Raw genomic sequence first — 15,881 nt, forward strand, 5'->3', positions numbered from 1 at the left:
ATACAATTAAAATAAATCAAGCTGTTGAAATTGTGTTTACAAGTTTAGATATACACAGAACAAACAATTACACTCATTTGATCATCTGACTTGACTATCAGATTGGTGGACATTTGTTGGACGGTTAAAATTGAAAAATATTCAGTGATCCTATTTTAACAAATTATCTGTGAAACGTAACGGAGGCTAGGATCTTCAATTGATTGAGACCGTGACTTAATTAGTCGGTTTAACTTGCTGAATGTCTACCACGTACATGATGAATATTTGCATGATCACACTGCCACTAGCTACTGTACTGTGCTCTGTGGGCCCATCAGGATGTATGTGTTTTATCCACGCCATCCATCCAATTTTTCCAGCTCATTTTAAGGCATGAGCCAAAAAAATGAGGCAGTTCCAATCTCAGGTGGATCACACACCACAGGAAAAAGTGGTGATTGACCGTTAAAACTTCTTATGGGCGACAAAATCTCTGGATCAAAATGATATTTGTGTGGTTTATTAGTCTAAGCGTGTGTGACCTTATCAGTTGCAGATGTCAAATAACCTGGTGCAATCTATTAAAAGTTCTTAATGGTGGGGATTCAATCACGACTGTTTCCTGTTGTGTGGTCCACTTGATCTTTGGATATGCTTCAATTTTGAGCTCATGCCCTAAAATGATCTGTCCATATATATATATATATATATATATATATATATATATATATATATATATATATATATATATATATATATATATATATATATATGTGTGTGTGTGTGTGTGTGTTTGTTTGGGAAAAGGTACTATGCGCTCGACCTCACAAGTCCATTCCATGAGGTCGAGCTGTGTGGACTCCACCGTGATGCATATCGAACATCTACCCCATCAGTCAGATGCACCATTCCATCGTGGGCCTAGGTCTCAAAAATCAAGTTAATACGTGGGCCACACCACATACAGAAGTGGAGAGGGGCCGTGCACCATTAAAACATTCATAACCATTTTTTAGGCCCACCGAGATGTGGTTTGCAAATCCAACCCATCCATTATGTGTGTCCCACTTGGATGAGGGTTCCGACCAAGTTTCAGACGCATAAAAATTTCATGTGGGCCCCACCGAGTGCTTTTATATATTTTAACGGTGTCTTCACATGATTTTAGATGGTATGGCCCACCTGAGTTCCATATACGGTTGATTTTTGGGATATCCCATAATTTGAAGGGGACCCATCAAATGCACGGTGTTGATGGTCGACACGCATCACGGTGGGGCCCACCAGCTCGACCTCACGGGAGCTTATCGTGAGGTCGAGCGCATAGTACCTTTTCCCTGTGTATATATAGACACACACATCACGGTGAGCCCCCAAGAGTCCAGACAACACGCAACCACGTGGTGTTGGGTCACCACACAATCTGCTACCCTCCATTTATTGGCTTTTACTCTTTGAACATGAATATCCTTCAATTTTGTTCTCACCATCTATATGATCTCCAAATTGGACGGCTTTGATTGCCTGTCGAGGCCCACCAGATGAACAATCCCAACTCACGCACCATATCCCTCCATAGAAGACCGTTGAAACGAGGGAAAAAAAAGAGAAAGGGTAAGGACAACCAACGTAAACCACCCTTAAAAAAGAAAAAATCAGTTACTCCATTAACGGCTAACCAAAATCCTATTTCCATGGATGTCCAAACGCTCCCCTTCAAACATGCAACTACCCATATTTCCAGATCCCATAAGCTCAAGCTCTCTCTCTCCTTCTCTCCCTCTCTCTCCTCTCATTCTCCATGGAATCCAAAACCCATCTCCTCATCCTCTCCACTCTCCTCCTCCTCCATTCCCATCCATCCATCGCCACTTGCGTCCGCCGCAACTCCATTCACATGCTCCACAACTTACTCCCACCACCATCATCAACTCCTACTCAGCCCATCTCATCATCATCATCCACCACTCCACCCCCTTCTGATTCCTCCTCATCATCAATCCCATCATCGAACCCATCATCATCATCCACCACTCCATCCCCTCCTGATTCCTTCATATCATCAATCCAAGACACAGATGACCTTTCGGCATCTACACATGTCAGCACCTCACCAGCGTCGTCAGAAGTCCAAGAAGATGAAAAGAATCCATCCAGCAGCCAACCATCGGCCTCAAACCCATCACCTGTAGCCGACGCTGCAATCAAAGACGTGTGTTCCAAGACGGACTACGCAGACCTTTGTGTTACATCCGTCAGCAGCTTCCAGCCAGGACCTGGACCCATCAATGCAGCCGTTGTCCTGCAGCTCGCGATAAAGGCTTCCATGCGCCATGCACAAGCCGCGCTCAATGAAGCCAAGAGGCATGCAGCTAACCCTAATCTTCCAGCCTTCACGGCAGAAAACATGAAGGTGTGTCAGGAAAACTACAGCTCCGCACTTGAGAACCTCCAGAACGCAGCCAAAGCAGCGACGGCCAATGATAAAGGGACGGTGAATAGCATGCTTAGCGCAGCAATGACGGATTTCACTACATGTGCTGACGGGTTCATGGAAATGCCAGGGGCGTCGCCACTATCGGCCTTCGACATGAAGCTTACGAACCTGGCTAGTAACTGCCTTGCCATTGCTACCCTGATGAATTGATCACAATGTCTTTGCTTCTTCTTCTTCTTCTTCTTCTCATTCTCTTTTCTGTTGGTTTTTCTACCTTTGTTTCTTGTTGTATTTTTACTCTATTTTCTCACATGATTTTTTTTCTTCTTCTATAAATATATATAAAATGTGCTGAAAAAGATTATATACCAATAAATGGGTTTTTTCATATAGCCGACTAACGTTTAAGCTATGGACGGATAACGGTGTATTTAACCGGTCTTTCAAAGCTGCTTACCCCTTCGCAAATATGGTTTTAAAGATATAATCCTTACCGTTGACGAGAACATTTCAACCCTAGGTGAATCAAGGTTTGTACTATTTTACCCTAAAACCGTCAATACGACCTCTATTGCTTTTGACATCCATCTGTGATCTGTCTATTGGAGGCTCAACTTGATGATGGTTGTATATCCACGCCGTCCATCCGTTTTTCCAGCCCATTTTAGGATATAGTCGGAAAAATTAAGTAGATCCAAATCTCAGGTGGACCACCCCGTAGGAAATGTGGTGATTGAGTGCCTCACCATTAAAAATTCCAAACGGCCCATCGCAAGGTTTTCGTAATGTTTAATTCCCATCCAACCTCTTGATAATGTCAAGAAGACCTGGATGAAGGGAAAAGACAAAGATGAGATTGATCCAAAACTTTTGTGGCCCACCGTTTTTAATGGTCATTCATCATTGTTTCTAGTGGTATGGTCCACCTGAGATCTAGATCTTCTTAAGTTTTGGGATCTCATACTAAAATGAGATGAAAAAACAGATGAACGGCGTATATATACAAAAAAATACTTCAAGGTGGCCCTCACAAAGTCGGGGTAACTCCCACTGAGGTGTTACCTGGATAACAGCTAATCCATTCCCCTTTGTGAAATCTAGACCATCCATCCATTTGGCTGGCCCATTTTAGTGCATTTCCCCAAAAATGAGTCATATATAAAGCTCAAGTGAACCACACCATAAGAAAAATGGGATTCAACGCCTACCGTTGAACACTTCTTGTGGTTACATAAGCTTTGGGTTACACCTGTATGCAGATTGATGCATGGATGAATGTGACGAGGTCGATCAGAAAATAGAAATAAGTTTTAGAAATTTTAAAATTTCATTGGTTGATGTATAATGGGTAAACGTCTGTTACACTATTAATATAGGAAAAAAAAAGAAAAAATCAAAATTCATAATTATTAAAAATAGTAAAATTCTAACTCTAATAAAAATTTTAATTCTAATAAAACTTTTTTAAAACCTGATTTTTAAATATAAAAATTTGAACTAAAATTTTGCTAGAAGAGTTCAAGCATGATTATAGGTAGTTTCTAAAAAAATGAAAAAAATATTAAAAATCAAAATTACTAAAAAATTAATTTCTTCGTAAATTTCATTTTTGAGGTGAAAGTGTGCATTTTTTAAGAAAATGGATAGATGTGACCTACAATATGAGTTGATTCAGCCCAGATGGCCCGCTGCGGTAAAGATTAACAGGTTGTGCGCCCAAAAACTACACCAAATTAAAAGTTATGCCAATTTATGGTTCACCTTCTTTTGATCCTATAATACCAGAATGTATATGTGCCACTCCCAATGATGGTCCCACCTTATACACAGCCATGATGTCCCACCACTCGGTAAGTTGGCAGGGTGCTGTCTACGAGGGGAACGGATTGGCTACTCCCCCTGCCACCTGCCCTTCGGCCGGTGGTTGGTGATATGCGGGCTCCACCATGATGTATGCGTTTCATCCGTTCTATTCATCCATTTTTAAAGATCATTTTAGGGTTGGATATGGAAAATGAGAGGGATATAAATCTCAGGTGGATCACACCACATGAAAACAATATTGATTGATTAAAATCCTCCTAAGGCCCAATGTACTGTTTACTTGACATCCAATCGTTTGATTAGATCATAAAGGCTCAGATGAAGGGAAAAAACAAAAATCAGCTTGATCCAAAACTTTTATGGCCCCCAGTGTGTTTTTAACATTAAATGCTCATTTAACACTGTTTCCTTTAATGTGGTCCACTTGAGATTAGGATATATCTAATTTTTGGTATGATACTGTAAAATTATTTATAAAAATAGATGGACGGCATGGATATACATGATTGTGGGGCCCACAGAGTACTGACCATCAGCCATTGGCTGGTGTCAGGGAGAGTAACCAGTCCGTTTCCGTCTATGAGGGTCCGTGGGACTTTCTCTAACCTTGGAACAGCCCCTTTCGTTACTTTTGCACAGTTTAATGGTGGTGCCTCTCCAAGCCTACGCATGGCATGCATGTACAGCAATCTAGACCGTCCAAATTGCTGACATAATCGTTCATGGATAATAGCTGAAAAGATAATGTTAAACGTCTGATTTTCCACTTCCAACTAGGAACTCTCGCTACCATACGTTCAAACAGTCATTTGATAGCTACACATTGGATGGTCAGGATTGCTTGAGTAGTGCGATTATATATATATATATGCCCCCCCCGTTAATTGGATGGTTAGGATTGCTTGGTCATTGTGATTTTAAATGTATGCTCCATGGGACAGACAGTGTAAATGGTATGCACAGCTGTACATCGATCGATCGGTGCAACATGTGTTTTTCAACTGCACAGAACTAACACCTATGGCCTTTTTTGTGCGGTCCAAAATAGAAGCAATGGGCAGGGCGAGACTGACGGTGAGATTCGCAGATGACAAACGTGTGAGACCCACTCCACCCTATCATCACATGGGACCCACCGTTATTAGTACCTTTCCCCGAATATAGACCAATTGTGCACGAAAATTTTTGGATCATTATGATACTGATATTCATTCGAAACTAATAAAATCTATGATTGGCCTTTCTTTTTAATTTTAATAGTTTATTATGGTATCATTGAAGAACTCAGGAACTACCATCATCATTGAAAGAAAAGTTCTTAAGCCAAGAAAGATTCTATTCATGAGGACTAACCTTCCTTTTCTAAATAGCCTGATAGCTGCACATTGATAGTTATCAGCCTTTATAAGTCTAATGTAATGACTGATTTATTAGCTAAAGTCGTTAGTATTCAATCTATTTGAGTCAAGTACAATTCTACCATATCCGATGCTTATCGTAATCACACATGTTTGATTAAATATAAGATATAAACATACATGATCTCAACCTTGTGTTTGATTGACCCTGCTGCATAGTGTATTAAGATGATTTTGTACAAGGTGACCCTCATGATGAGGCCCAATACATTAGACGGTTTGGATGTAAGATGCACATGAAAGGGATAAAGATATCTACTAGATGTGGTCCAATTGGTTAGACTTGACCTTATCTCTTTTAGGATTGTAATCCTCCTGGTCACTTGTTTTGCAGATTGGGTAGAGCACCCAAGTCTACAGGCCACCTTGCACATGTAAAATCCATTCCATCTATCTGGTTTATCCTCGATCTTATGCCTTCAAGCAAAATATCATGCTAGATCACACTGCCAATGGGCCACACCACATGGAAGAATGGGATGGAATCCCAATAATAAGTTCATGTGTAGGGACACCATGGTGTATCTCTTTCATCCAACGCGCTAATTAATCACATGTAAGTGCCCTGGATAAACAAAACATACAAAAATCAGCCTCATAAAAAACTTAGGCTGTTCACACCGGGTGAACTTAGCATTTTTGGTAGCAAATTTACATTATTTCATCAGTGTGGCCCATTTGAGTTTTTAGAAAGGCTTATCTTCTGCATGTACGGTCCAAATAATGGTTCTCATTTGATAGGCAGAGTGGATTTTACATATTGTATAGGGTGGAGCACACAGAGATTAGGTGCTTCATGCATTGAATATGCAATTTTTAAAGAGGGGAAATACCAAAATGCTCTGGCTGCAATCCTCTTTTTTATTCATAGGTTTCACCAGCCACTCAGAAATCCTAACCCTAAGACTTGGCAGGCCATTTCATATTGATTTTGAGAAAAGCTTTCATACTCGATGATACTCCAGCGCTCACAGATTATCTAGAAACTGCAGATGTGGAATAATGTGACTCAAATTCATTGTCCAAATTATGGGTTTTTGTTTAGATTTATCATTAATAAAAAGAATACATTTATTTGATTATTTGTTTATCAGATTGGCGTACATTTATTGACAATTTAAGAATGAAAAATAATCCAACGGTTCTATTTTAGCAAACAAGCATTCACGAATCAAAGGTTAGGATATTGCTCGACCAATCTGATTTTGGGACTGTGACTCAGTGACAACGAGTTCTAAAATTTTTGTCTGTTCCATTTGAGTTTAACTTATGCCTGGACGACAATTTCTGAGTGCCTGTGTATGAAGTGTTATGACCAGTCAGAGTAACTAATTATTGTTTAATTTAATTAAATTGGTTGTTCCGAGTCTTACCTTTCCCACATACCTAACCCAAAATAATGGGGGAAAAAACTCTGCTACTCTGGCAGTGTATGATGTTTGATACACAGGCACTGAGGAATGTAAACGTGTTGAACGTGTAATTCAAATTCAACCGTTTATTACAGTCCAGCATCTTAGATGGTTTGCTTCGGGTTGATGAATTTGCCGAGTATAGTTCTTAGTGCCTGTGTTTCAAGCATCACATTGTGCCAGAGATTCAATGCACCTCCGCGAGAACACTTGATTGTACTCGCTTCTCAAACATGCAACACAACATTCGTGTATAAGATCCAAGCCGTTCATCAGGTTTGCCCTGCAGGTTTAGATGCCCAGGTCAGAAAAAAAAAGAAGAAAAGAAAAAGATCCATGGCAAGTTTCTTTCAACCATCCATTTCTTTTGAACACGTGACTGCCCAACGATAGTAAAACATTTTGACTTTTCAGTCAAGTCATCGACGTTGAGAGATGCCCACCTAATAACCGATTTGGATTTCTAGATGGGTATAACTAACGCGTTATATTACATAAAACTCCGGTCAACGTGGACGGAGTTAGTGGAGCTCCGAATAACTAAATAAAGGGCTGTCACTCATTCGACACTCTGGCTCTGTACAACACTTCATACGCAGGCATTTGCAAATGGAATATGTTGCTCATATTAACTTAAATTTAACCAGCTAAATTGTGTAACTCATCATTACCAAGTTAAAGTTCAAAATACGGACTAATTGAAAAATTCTAACTTCGGATTCTTAGACGTTTTGTATTTTTTATTTTGGGTGGAAATAAGGTATTAGGTTTTTTATAGAAAAATTAGCACGGTAGACTCTGCTATACTTTTTTTTTTTTTTTTTCCCGACTCCTAAAAACTTATGTTACAAAAGTAAATTTTTAGGATGCGAAAAGAAAGTTTTAAACAAATATACCTTCGATTTTTAAGATAAAGTAATTGAAAAAAGTAAAGATATTTTCATCTTTATTAGTTTGTCAACAAAGATAAAAATCTAATTTAATAAAATAAGTCCGATTCAGGTCATAAAAAAAAAAGGCGAGGGGTGAGTTGATGCTATAGTAAAAATTTATACCTTTTTATACCTTCCAATAAATGCCCACTAATCTAACAGTGAGAAAGCAGCCTATGCATAATTTTTGGTTCATGAACAATCTAAAGTGTTACACGTATCTTGGACAGTTTAATTAAAATTAGTTATATGACACGTGTACAATTTTTAAGTAAATCTCTAATAGTCGGCGTACCTTCGATCATACTCTGCTAGAGTATCTAAAATTTTCTGATAAATAAATTACTCGAGCAACAATGACAACGGACTTAAAATCAGATCTACTTCAAAAGAGATAGACACGAGAAGGAAAACGAAATGGCTACTCACCCTGCCCTAGCCAATGGCTAGTCTTCGGTTTCCTGTGGGCCCCAACATGATGTATGTGTTTAATCCATGCCGTCCATCCATTTTTCCAGATAATTTTATGATATGAATCCAAAACTGAGGTAGATCAAATTATCAAGTGGGCCACACAGTGTTGATTGAACTTCCACCATTAAAAACTTCTTGGGGCTACAGAAGTTTTGGATGAATCTGATATTTGTTTTTTTAACTTCATCCAGGTCCGTATGACCTAATCTACAAGTTGGATGTCAAATAAACATTACAGTAGGCCCTAGGAGGTTTTTAACGGTAGACATTCATTCGCTACTGTTTTCCCATGGTGATCCACCTGAGATTTTGATCTGCCTCATTTATTAGATAATGTATTCAAAATGATGTGTAAAAATGGATGGACGGTGTGGATAAAACACATAGATCATGGTGGGGCCCACAGACCACCAACCACTAGCCACCTGGCTAGCGACAGCTGCCACTAGCCAAACCGCGTCACTCAAGAAGCAAGGACGAAAATCAGTGTGGATCGGGTATCATATCGTTCTGTATCGAAACGGGCTCATATCGCCCTCTATATATTGAGCTGTTTTGGATCAATACAGCTGCATCATCGATCATGGATGATAACGAAATGTACCAGTTTGAGAAGAAAGATAAGCATGATGTAGAAGTGGAAGTGAGCACATCAACCAAGACCACCAGAAGGAGATTTCTAGCCTCAGGTGGTCAAGCACTAGCCAATTCCATGAGAAAATCGCTCGCAGCATCCGTTTTCAAGCCCAGATGTGGAAAACCGCCTACCATCTACAAAGTCCCACAAAGAATCCGGCAAGGAAACAAGGACGTGTACGAGCCCCAGATACTCTCGATCGGTCCGTACCATCACGGCAAGAAGAATCTACAAGGCATGGAAGAGCACAAATGGCGGTACCTAAATTCAATCCTCTCCCGTAATAGCAACCATCGGTTAGAAGACTATCTCGAGGCGATCAAGGATTTAGAGGATCAAGCGCGAATTTGCTACTCCGAGAATCTAGTTCCATACACGGGTCACAGGGGCAACGAGTTCGTGAAAATGATGGTGCTTGATGGTTGTTTCATTGTCGAGCTCTTTCTCAAGCTAAAAGAGGAGCTACATGAGTTGGACCCGATATTTAGTATGATTTGGATGCTACCGCTAATCGGGTATGATATGCTCCTCCTCGAAAATCAAATTCCTTTCTTGGTTCTGCAGTGTATATTTGAAATGGCTAGTCCGGTAGACAAACCGGTCCCGTATTCACTTCCGGAGCTCGCCCTTGATTTCTTCGATCTATTCATGCCTAGGAATAAGGAAATCTTGATTAGGTATCCTGTTCACCATCTTCTCCATTTATTCCACTCGCATTTGATACCGACCCCAACACGTAGTATTGAGAACTCCAACAACCGTCCGTGCAATCGTACCACCGAATCCATTCCTAACAAGTGGAAGAATCTACTCACGTTATTGCGCTCGAATGGTCTTCTCCCAAATTCAAATAAGGCACACTTGCCTATTACTAACAATCAATCTACACTGTCACCGCCTCCGGTACCGATCAAGATGATTCCTTGTGCGACTGAGCTCCAACTGACAGGGGTCAAATTCAAGAAGAAAGAGAAGTGGAGTAGCATCTTGGATGTGAAATTTAGAAATGGGGTGATGGAAATCCCGCCATTGTCAGTAAATGCCTTCACCGATTCTCTCTTTCGGAACCTTGTAGCATTTGAACAATGCTATCCAAATGCTAGAATCCGCTTCACAACTTATGTTTCCTTCATGGATTGCATTGTCAACACATCCAAGGATGTGGCGTTGCTTCATCGCGATGGTATTATAGATCATTTACTGGGAAGTGATGAAGAGGTGGCGCAATTATTCAACCGGCTTGGAAATGGGACATTTGATTTTGAGAATAATTACTTATCGGATCTATACAAGGATGTGGAACAACATTGCAAGACGAAATGGAATATGCGGTGGGCGAGCTTGAGGCGTGATTATTTCACCAACCCATGGGCTAGCGTTTCTTCGGTGGCGGCAGCCATCCTCCTCGTGGTCACCCTCACCCAAACGTTCTTTGCCGTCTTCTCCTATTTCAAATCGCCATCCTAGTTCTTGATTGATCATCATGTTTTAATGGTTTAGATAATGATTTTTATCATTTGTATTTTGCTAATAAAAGTATCTCTTGTATGTGTGTGCAAAACATTACTACTGTAGAATATCAATCATTTGCTTCTTTTGCTGTTGTGACTTGTCCCAGCTGGTTTGGGTTCAGTCGAGTCTACTGAGCCCTGCTGAGTTCGAGTTGGGTTGACTCAGACAAGTGCACGAGAATCCCGATGGAAATTATCGATGTAAAACGGGTCATGGACTTATTTATGATTAAGATGGACTAAAGAAAAGAAGTCAAAAAGGATTAAACACATTCAACATAGTTGACTGGTCAACAAATCCAGCTTCCACGTCGAAATTTTGCTAGAAATTCCAGATTGCTTGCTGTTGGATCGCACTGTCTTTTGTAGTATGGTCCACTTGAGCCTTTTATATGCCTCATTTTTGAGCTCATGTCCTAAAATGATTTTTCAAAATGGATGAATGGCGTGGATAAAATACATATAGGTCCCACAGGACCATTCATCTCTAGTTAGGAAGTGGATTGGCTGGTGTACCACACACCTCCAACCTTGATGGTGTGGGTAGGCGGCGTGCAAAGAAGACTGCTTGAGGTCCAAAAAAAAAAAAAGGTCCTCTAGCCCCACAAAGTACTAGGGGTGGAAAGGAGATCAAAGTTAGGCCCCACAATGATGTATTTTTTATATCCACATCGTCCATCCATTTGGCAAGATCATTTTAAAGCATGAGCTCAAAAATGATTCATATCCAAAGGTCAAGTAGACACCACAACTAGTAGTGGGGATAGTGATTCCCACCCTTGAGAAGTTTATTTTCGATCTAATCTGCTCATAAGATCACACAGATATGGATAAAGGGAAAAAATAAATATTAGATTGATCCAATACTTATATGACCTCGTGAAGGCTTCAATGGTAAACATTCAATCTCCTACTTTCAGCAGTGCGTTATGCTTGATCTTTTGATCCCTCTTATTTTTGGGCTAAAGCCTTACAATGATCTCACCAAATATATAGACGATTTGGATATAACACATACCTCATGGTGTGGCCCACAGAACTTGGTGATGTCAACACACCAGTGAGGTGGGTGGTGTGTGGTACACCAGCCAACCCCGTAGGAGTTGGGAAAGGACGCTTCATCTTTGTCCTGCAAGATGTATTGTAGCAAGAACCAATGGAAAGACTCACCATTCAACTTCACGAATAGAAGTGACAAACTTCCAGCTAGGTAGGCATTACTACCCGATCCGGATCACTTTGTGATGCCCAATTTGAGTCAAAGACTTTTTCAACAAGTTCATATCATCGGAAGCTAGGTTGGGCTCACCGTTAGAGGGTGTTTGGCGCATGGTATTAGATGGGATTAAGTGGTATGTGATTAGAAAAGTATAATTATTACATGTGACAAAGATTGTCTCCTATATATTGTTATGGGATAGCATGACACAAACACAACTCCATACCATATTTGTGTTATGATAGTATTTGGTTGTTAGTTTGTTGCCCATTGAATAGATATATCAACTATCTTTTTGAATCATTGAGAATAACATATATATCTTATATCCGTATCGTCCATTTATTTTGCGACTTTATTTTATGGCATGGGCCTAAAAATGAGGGGGATCTAAAGCTTACGTGGACCACAACATAGAAAACAGGAGGATAATAATGCCCACCGTTAAAATCTTCTTAAGGTCTACCATGATGTTTATTTGCCATCCAACCTGTACATAAGGTCAAACAGACATGGATGAAGGGAAAACACAAATATCAGCTTGAACTAAAACTTCAATAGCTCCTAAGAAGTCAATGGTAGACATTCAATCCCCACTAATTTTTATGGTGAGGTCCACTTGAGCTTTGGATATACTTGATTTTTGGGCCCATGCACTAAAATGATCTCGAAAAATAGATGGATGGTGTGGATATAGTCTATACATTGTGGCAGGACCTATAAAACTTGCACATATCTATCAAACTTTTTAAAAATTTGGGTGGAAGTCATCCTAATCCATTAGGGACCAAATGAAAATCCATCTAACTTAATCTCAGTCCTTCCTAGTCTCCCCAAACGCAGGGTGAAATTTGCACGGTACCAAATGCAATTCCAACCCATCTAATCCCATTTAACCTCTTGAGCTGAACGCTGTTTGTGGGAAACCACTCCATCTATTCATTTTGGAAGATCATGTTCACACAAGAGAAAAAAATTACGCAGATCTAAAACTCAAGTGGGACACGGGACTGGAAATAATGGAAAGAGATTATCTATTGTTCAAACCTTCTTAAGCTCCAGTTTGATGTTTATACGCAATCCAAACCATTCATAAAGTGGCCCAAATGCTCATAAGATCTTTACCATGAGGATGAACTAAAAGAATAAAAATATTAATATGATACAAAGCTTCTCAGCTCTATGAATATTTTAACCATGGGCATATTATATATACTATTTTTTTGTTGTGTAGCCTACTTGAGTTTTGACTTTACCTCATTTTTGGGCTCATGTCATAAAATGATTTGGTAAAACATGTAAAAGGTGTGGATTTCTCACAAACACTATAGTCGGCCCCATAATATTTATTCCATCCGAATACATGTCATTATCTAGCCAATGCAAAAGATATTCATGAGTAACTTTGCCCCATGGATTTTGAAAAAACTGTTAGGAATTATTCCTTATATTTTCTAAAGGTACCTACTTTCTGGGGGCATTTGTTACCACCAGGATGCTACTTTGGTCAAAATCCCAGATAATTTTATAGACAAACTTCGGTTCTATGTAATGAGATGGATAACACGATAAAATCTTATAGATTAATTAGAAACTGCAGACGTAGAATACTCAAAATATATTACCGTCCAAATTATGGGTTCTGATTTAGATGTATCACTAATAAAAAATTACACTTATTTGATTATTTGACTACTAGATTGGTGAGTCTTAAGAATGAAAATAAAAATAAAAATCCAACAGTCCTATTTCAACAAGCAATTGTTCACGAATCAACGGTTAGAATTGTTCACCCAACTTGATTTTCGGATTGTGATTCAGTGACAACTAGATCTATTATTTAATTGGTTCAGTTTGAGTTAATGCATAATCAAGGACAATTTCTGAGTACTTGTGTATTGACTGTCACAACACAGCCGGAGTATACAACTAATATATAATTAATCAGTTGGATGGTGATGGGTGAATCTACCTTCTTCACACGTAGCCACACCCAAAAGATAAGAACGAGAAAAAACTCCGGTACTTTTGCAAGGTGTGATGGTTGATATACAGGCGCTGGCGAAAATTCCAAACGCCTAAGAATCAGATCTCAGGTGAGGAGAGATGCTAACAGGCAGCAAAGACTAAAATCAGTGTATCGGGCATTCTATCGTTTACTACCAACACAGGTTCGGATTGCCCTGTATTTAGTTGTTTCAGGCCAATACAGCTGCATCGTTCATGGAAGATATCGAGATTGGGACGAGTTGTAAGCAGAAAGATGAGCGTGAAGTAGAACTGGAAGTGAGCAGATCGACAAAAGCCCCACGGAGAAGGAGAACCACAGGTGGGCATGCGCTGGCCAATTCCATGAAGAAATCGCTCGACGCATCTGTTTCCAAGACCAGACGTGGAAAGCCGCCTACTATCTACAAAGTCCCACAAAGAATCCGTCGAGGAAACAACGAAGCGTACGATCCCCAGATTCTGTCGATCGGCCCATATCATCGGGGTAAGAAGAGCCTACAAGGCATGGAAGAGCATAAATGGCGGTACCTACATTCGATCCTCTCCCGCAATCCCAACCATCAGTTGGAAGATTACCTTGAAGCGATCAAGGAATTGGAGGATCAAGCGAGAAGTTGCTACTACGACAGTTTGGACCCACACACAATCTACAAGGGGAACGAGTTTGTGAAAATGATGGTGCTTGATGGTTGCTTCATCATCGAGCTCTTTCTCAAGCTAAAAGAGGAGTTATATGAGGTGGACCCGATATTTAGTATGATTTGGATGCTGCCTCTTATTGGGTATGATATGCTTCTCCTCGAAAATCAAATTCCTTTCTTCATTCTGCGGTGTATATTTGAAATGGTTAGTCCGGAGAACAAACCCTTCCCATATTCACTTCCTGAGCTTGCCCTTGATTTCTTTGATCAATTCATCCCTAGGAATAAGGAAATTCCTATCATGATCATGGATTCCATCCATCATCTTCTACATTTGTTCCACTCGCATTTGATTCCGACCCCAACTCGTTGTAATGAGTCCAACAACCGTTCACTCAATCCTATCGTCGACTCCATTCCTAACAAGTGGAAGAGTCTACTCGTGTTATTGCGCGTAAACCGTTTTTTCCCAAATTCAAATAAGGCCCACTTGCCCATTAGTAACAATCAATCTCCACCCTCGCTGCCCATCAAGATGATCCCTTGCGCGGTTGAGCTCCAACTGGCGGGGGTCATATTCAAGAAGAAAGAGAAGTGGAGTAGCATCTTGGACGTGAAATTTAGTAATGGGGTGATGGAAATCCCGCCGATTTCGGTAAATGCCTTCACCGATTCTCTCTTTCGGAACCTTGTAGCATTCGAACAATGCTATCCAAATACAAGAATCCGCTTCACAACTTATGTTTTGTTCATGGATTGTATTATCAACACATCCAAGGATGTAGCGTTGCTCCATCGCAATGGGATCATAGATCATTTACTGGGAAGCGATGAGGATGTGGCCCACCAATTTAACCGGCTTAGTGGTGGAACGTTCGATTTTGAGAATAATTACCTTTCGGGTCTATACAAGGATGTGGAAGAACATTGCAAGACTAAATGGAATATGCGGTGGGCGAGCTTAAGGCGGGATTATTTCACCAACCCATGGGCCAGCCTTTCTTCAACTGCAGCTGCCATCCTCCTCATGGTTGCCATCACCCAAACCTTCTTCGCCATCTTGTCTTTTTTTCGAACTCTGTCATAAATCTTGATCATCATGTTTTAATGATTTAGATAATGATTTTTCTCATTTGTGTTTTGCTAATAAAAGTATCTATTGTGTGTGCGTGGGCGTATGTGAAAAACATTACTGTAGAATATGAACATGGGCTTTTTTAGACTGTTAACTCGTCCCAACTCGTTCAGGTTCAGTTGTGTCTACTGAGCACTACCGAGTTTGAGTTGGGTTGAGTCAAACAAGTTGCCAAATGTGCCTAACAATTGATGTAGAGTGGGTCACAAACACTTTCATGGCAGAGATGGACCAGAGATCATGATCGGA

The 15,881-nt window shown here is 40.1% G+C and overlaps 3 protein-coding genes across 3 annotated transcripts; all 3 read left to right on the forward strand.

The window, feature by feature from the left end:
- The first annotated feature begins 1,344 nt into the window (after positions 1-1,344).
- LOC131231242 (cell wall integrity and stress response component 1-like) lies at positions 1,345-2,874 on the forward strand. The gene has a single exon (XM_058227375.1). The coding sequence runs from the start codon at positions 1,784-1,786 to the stop codon at positions 2,627-2,629; it is 846 nt and encodes a 281-aa protein (XP_058083358.1). The 5' UTR covers positions 1,345-1,783; the 3' UTR covers positions 2,630-2,874.
- A 6,133-nt stretch (positions 2,875-9,007) lies between these two features.
- Positions 9,008-10,696, forward strand: LOC131230934 (UPF0481 protein At3g47200-like). Its single transcript, XM_058226958.1, has one exon. The coding sequence runs from the start codon at positions 9,063-9,065 to the stop codon at positions 10,581-10,583; it is 1,521 nt and encodes a 506-aa protein (XP_058082941.1). The 5' UTR covers positions 9,008-9,062; the 3' UTR covers positions 10,584-10,696.
- A 3,219-nt stretch (positions 10,697-13,915) lies between these two features.
- On the forward strand, positions 13,916-15,665 carry LOC131231486 (UPF0481 protein At3g47200-like). Its single transcript, XM_058227695.1, has one exon. It carries the CDS (start codon positions 14,070-14,072, stop codon positions 15,582-15,584), a length of 1,515 nt encoding a protein of 504 aa, XP_058083678.1. The 5' UTR covers positions 13,916-14,069; the 3' UTR covers positions 15,585-15,665.
- Positions 15,666-15,881: the final 216 nt, after the last annotated feature.

The sequence above is a fragment of the Magnolia sinica genome, chromosome 17 (genome assembly GCF_029962835.1).
Source record: "Magnolia sinica isolate HGM2019 chromosome 17, MsV1, whole genome shotgun sequence".
Lineage (NCBI taxonomy): Eukaryota > Viridiplantae > Streptophyta > Magnoliopsida > Magnoliales > Magnoliaceae > Magnolia > Magnolia sinica.

Excerpts from the sequence above, each read along its gene's own strand:
- LOC131230934 (XM_058226958.1), top strand. The coding sequence starts at position 9,063 with ATGGATGATAACGAAATGTACCAGTTTGAGAAGAAAGATAAGCATGAT.
- LOC131231242 (XM_058227375.1), top strand. The coding sequence starts at position 1,784 with ATGGAATCCAAAACCCATCTCCTCATCCTCTCCACTCTCCTCCTCCTC.
- LOC131231486 (XM_058227695.1), top strand. The coding sequence starts at position 14,070 with ATGGAAGATATCGAGATTGGGACGAGTTGTAAGCAGAAAGATGAGCGT.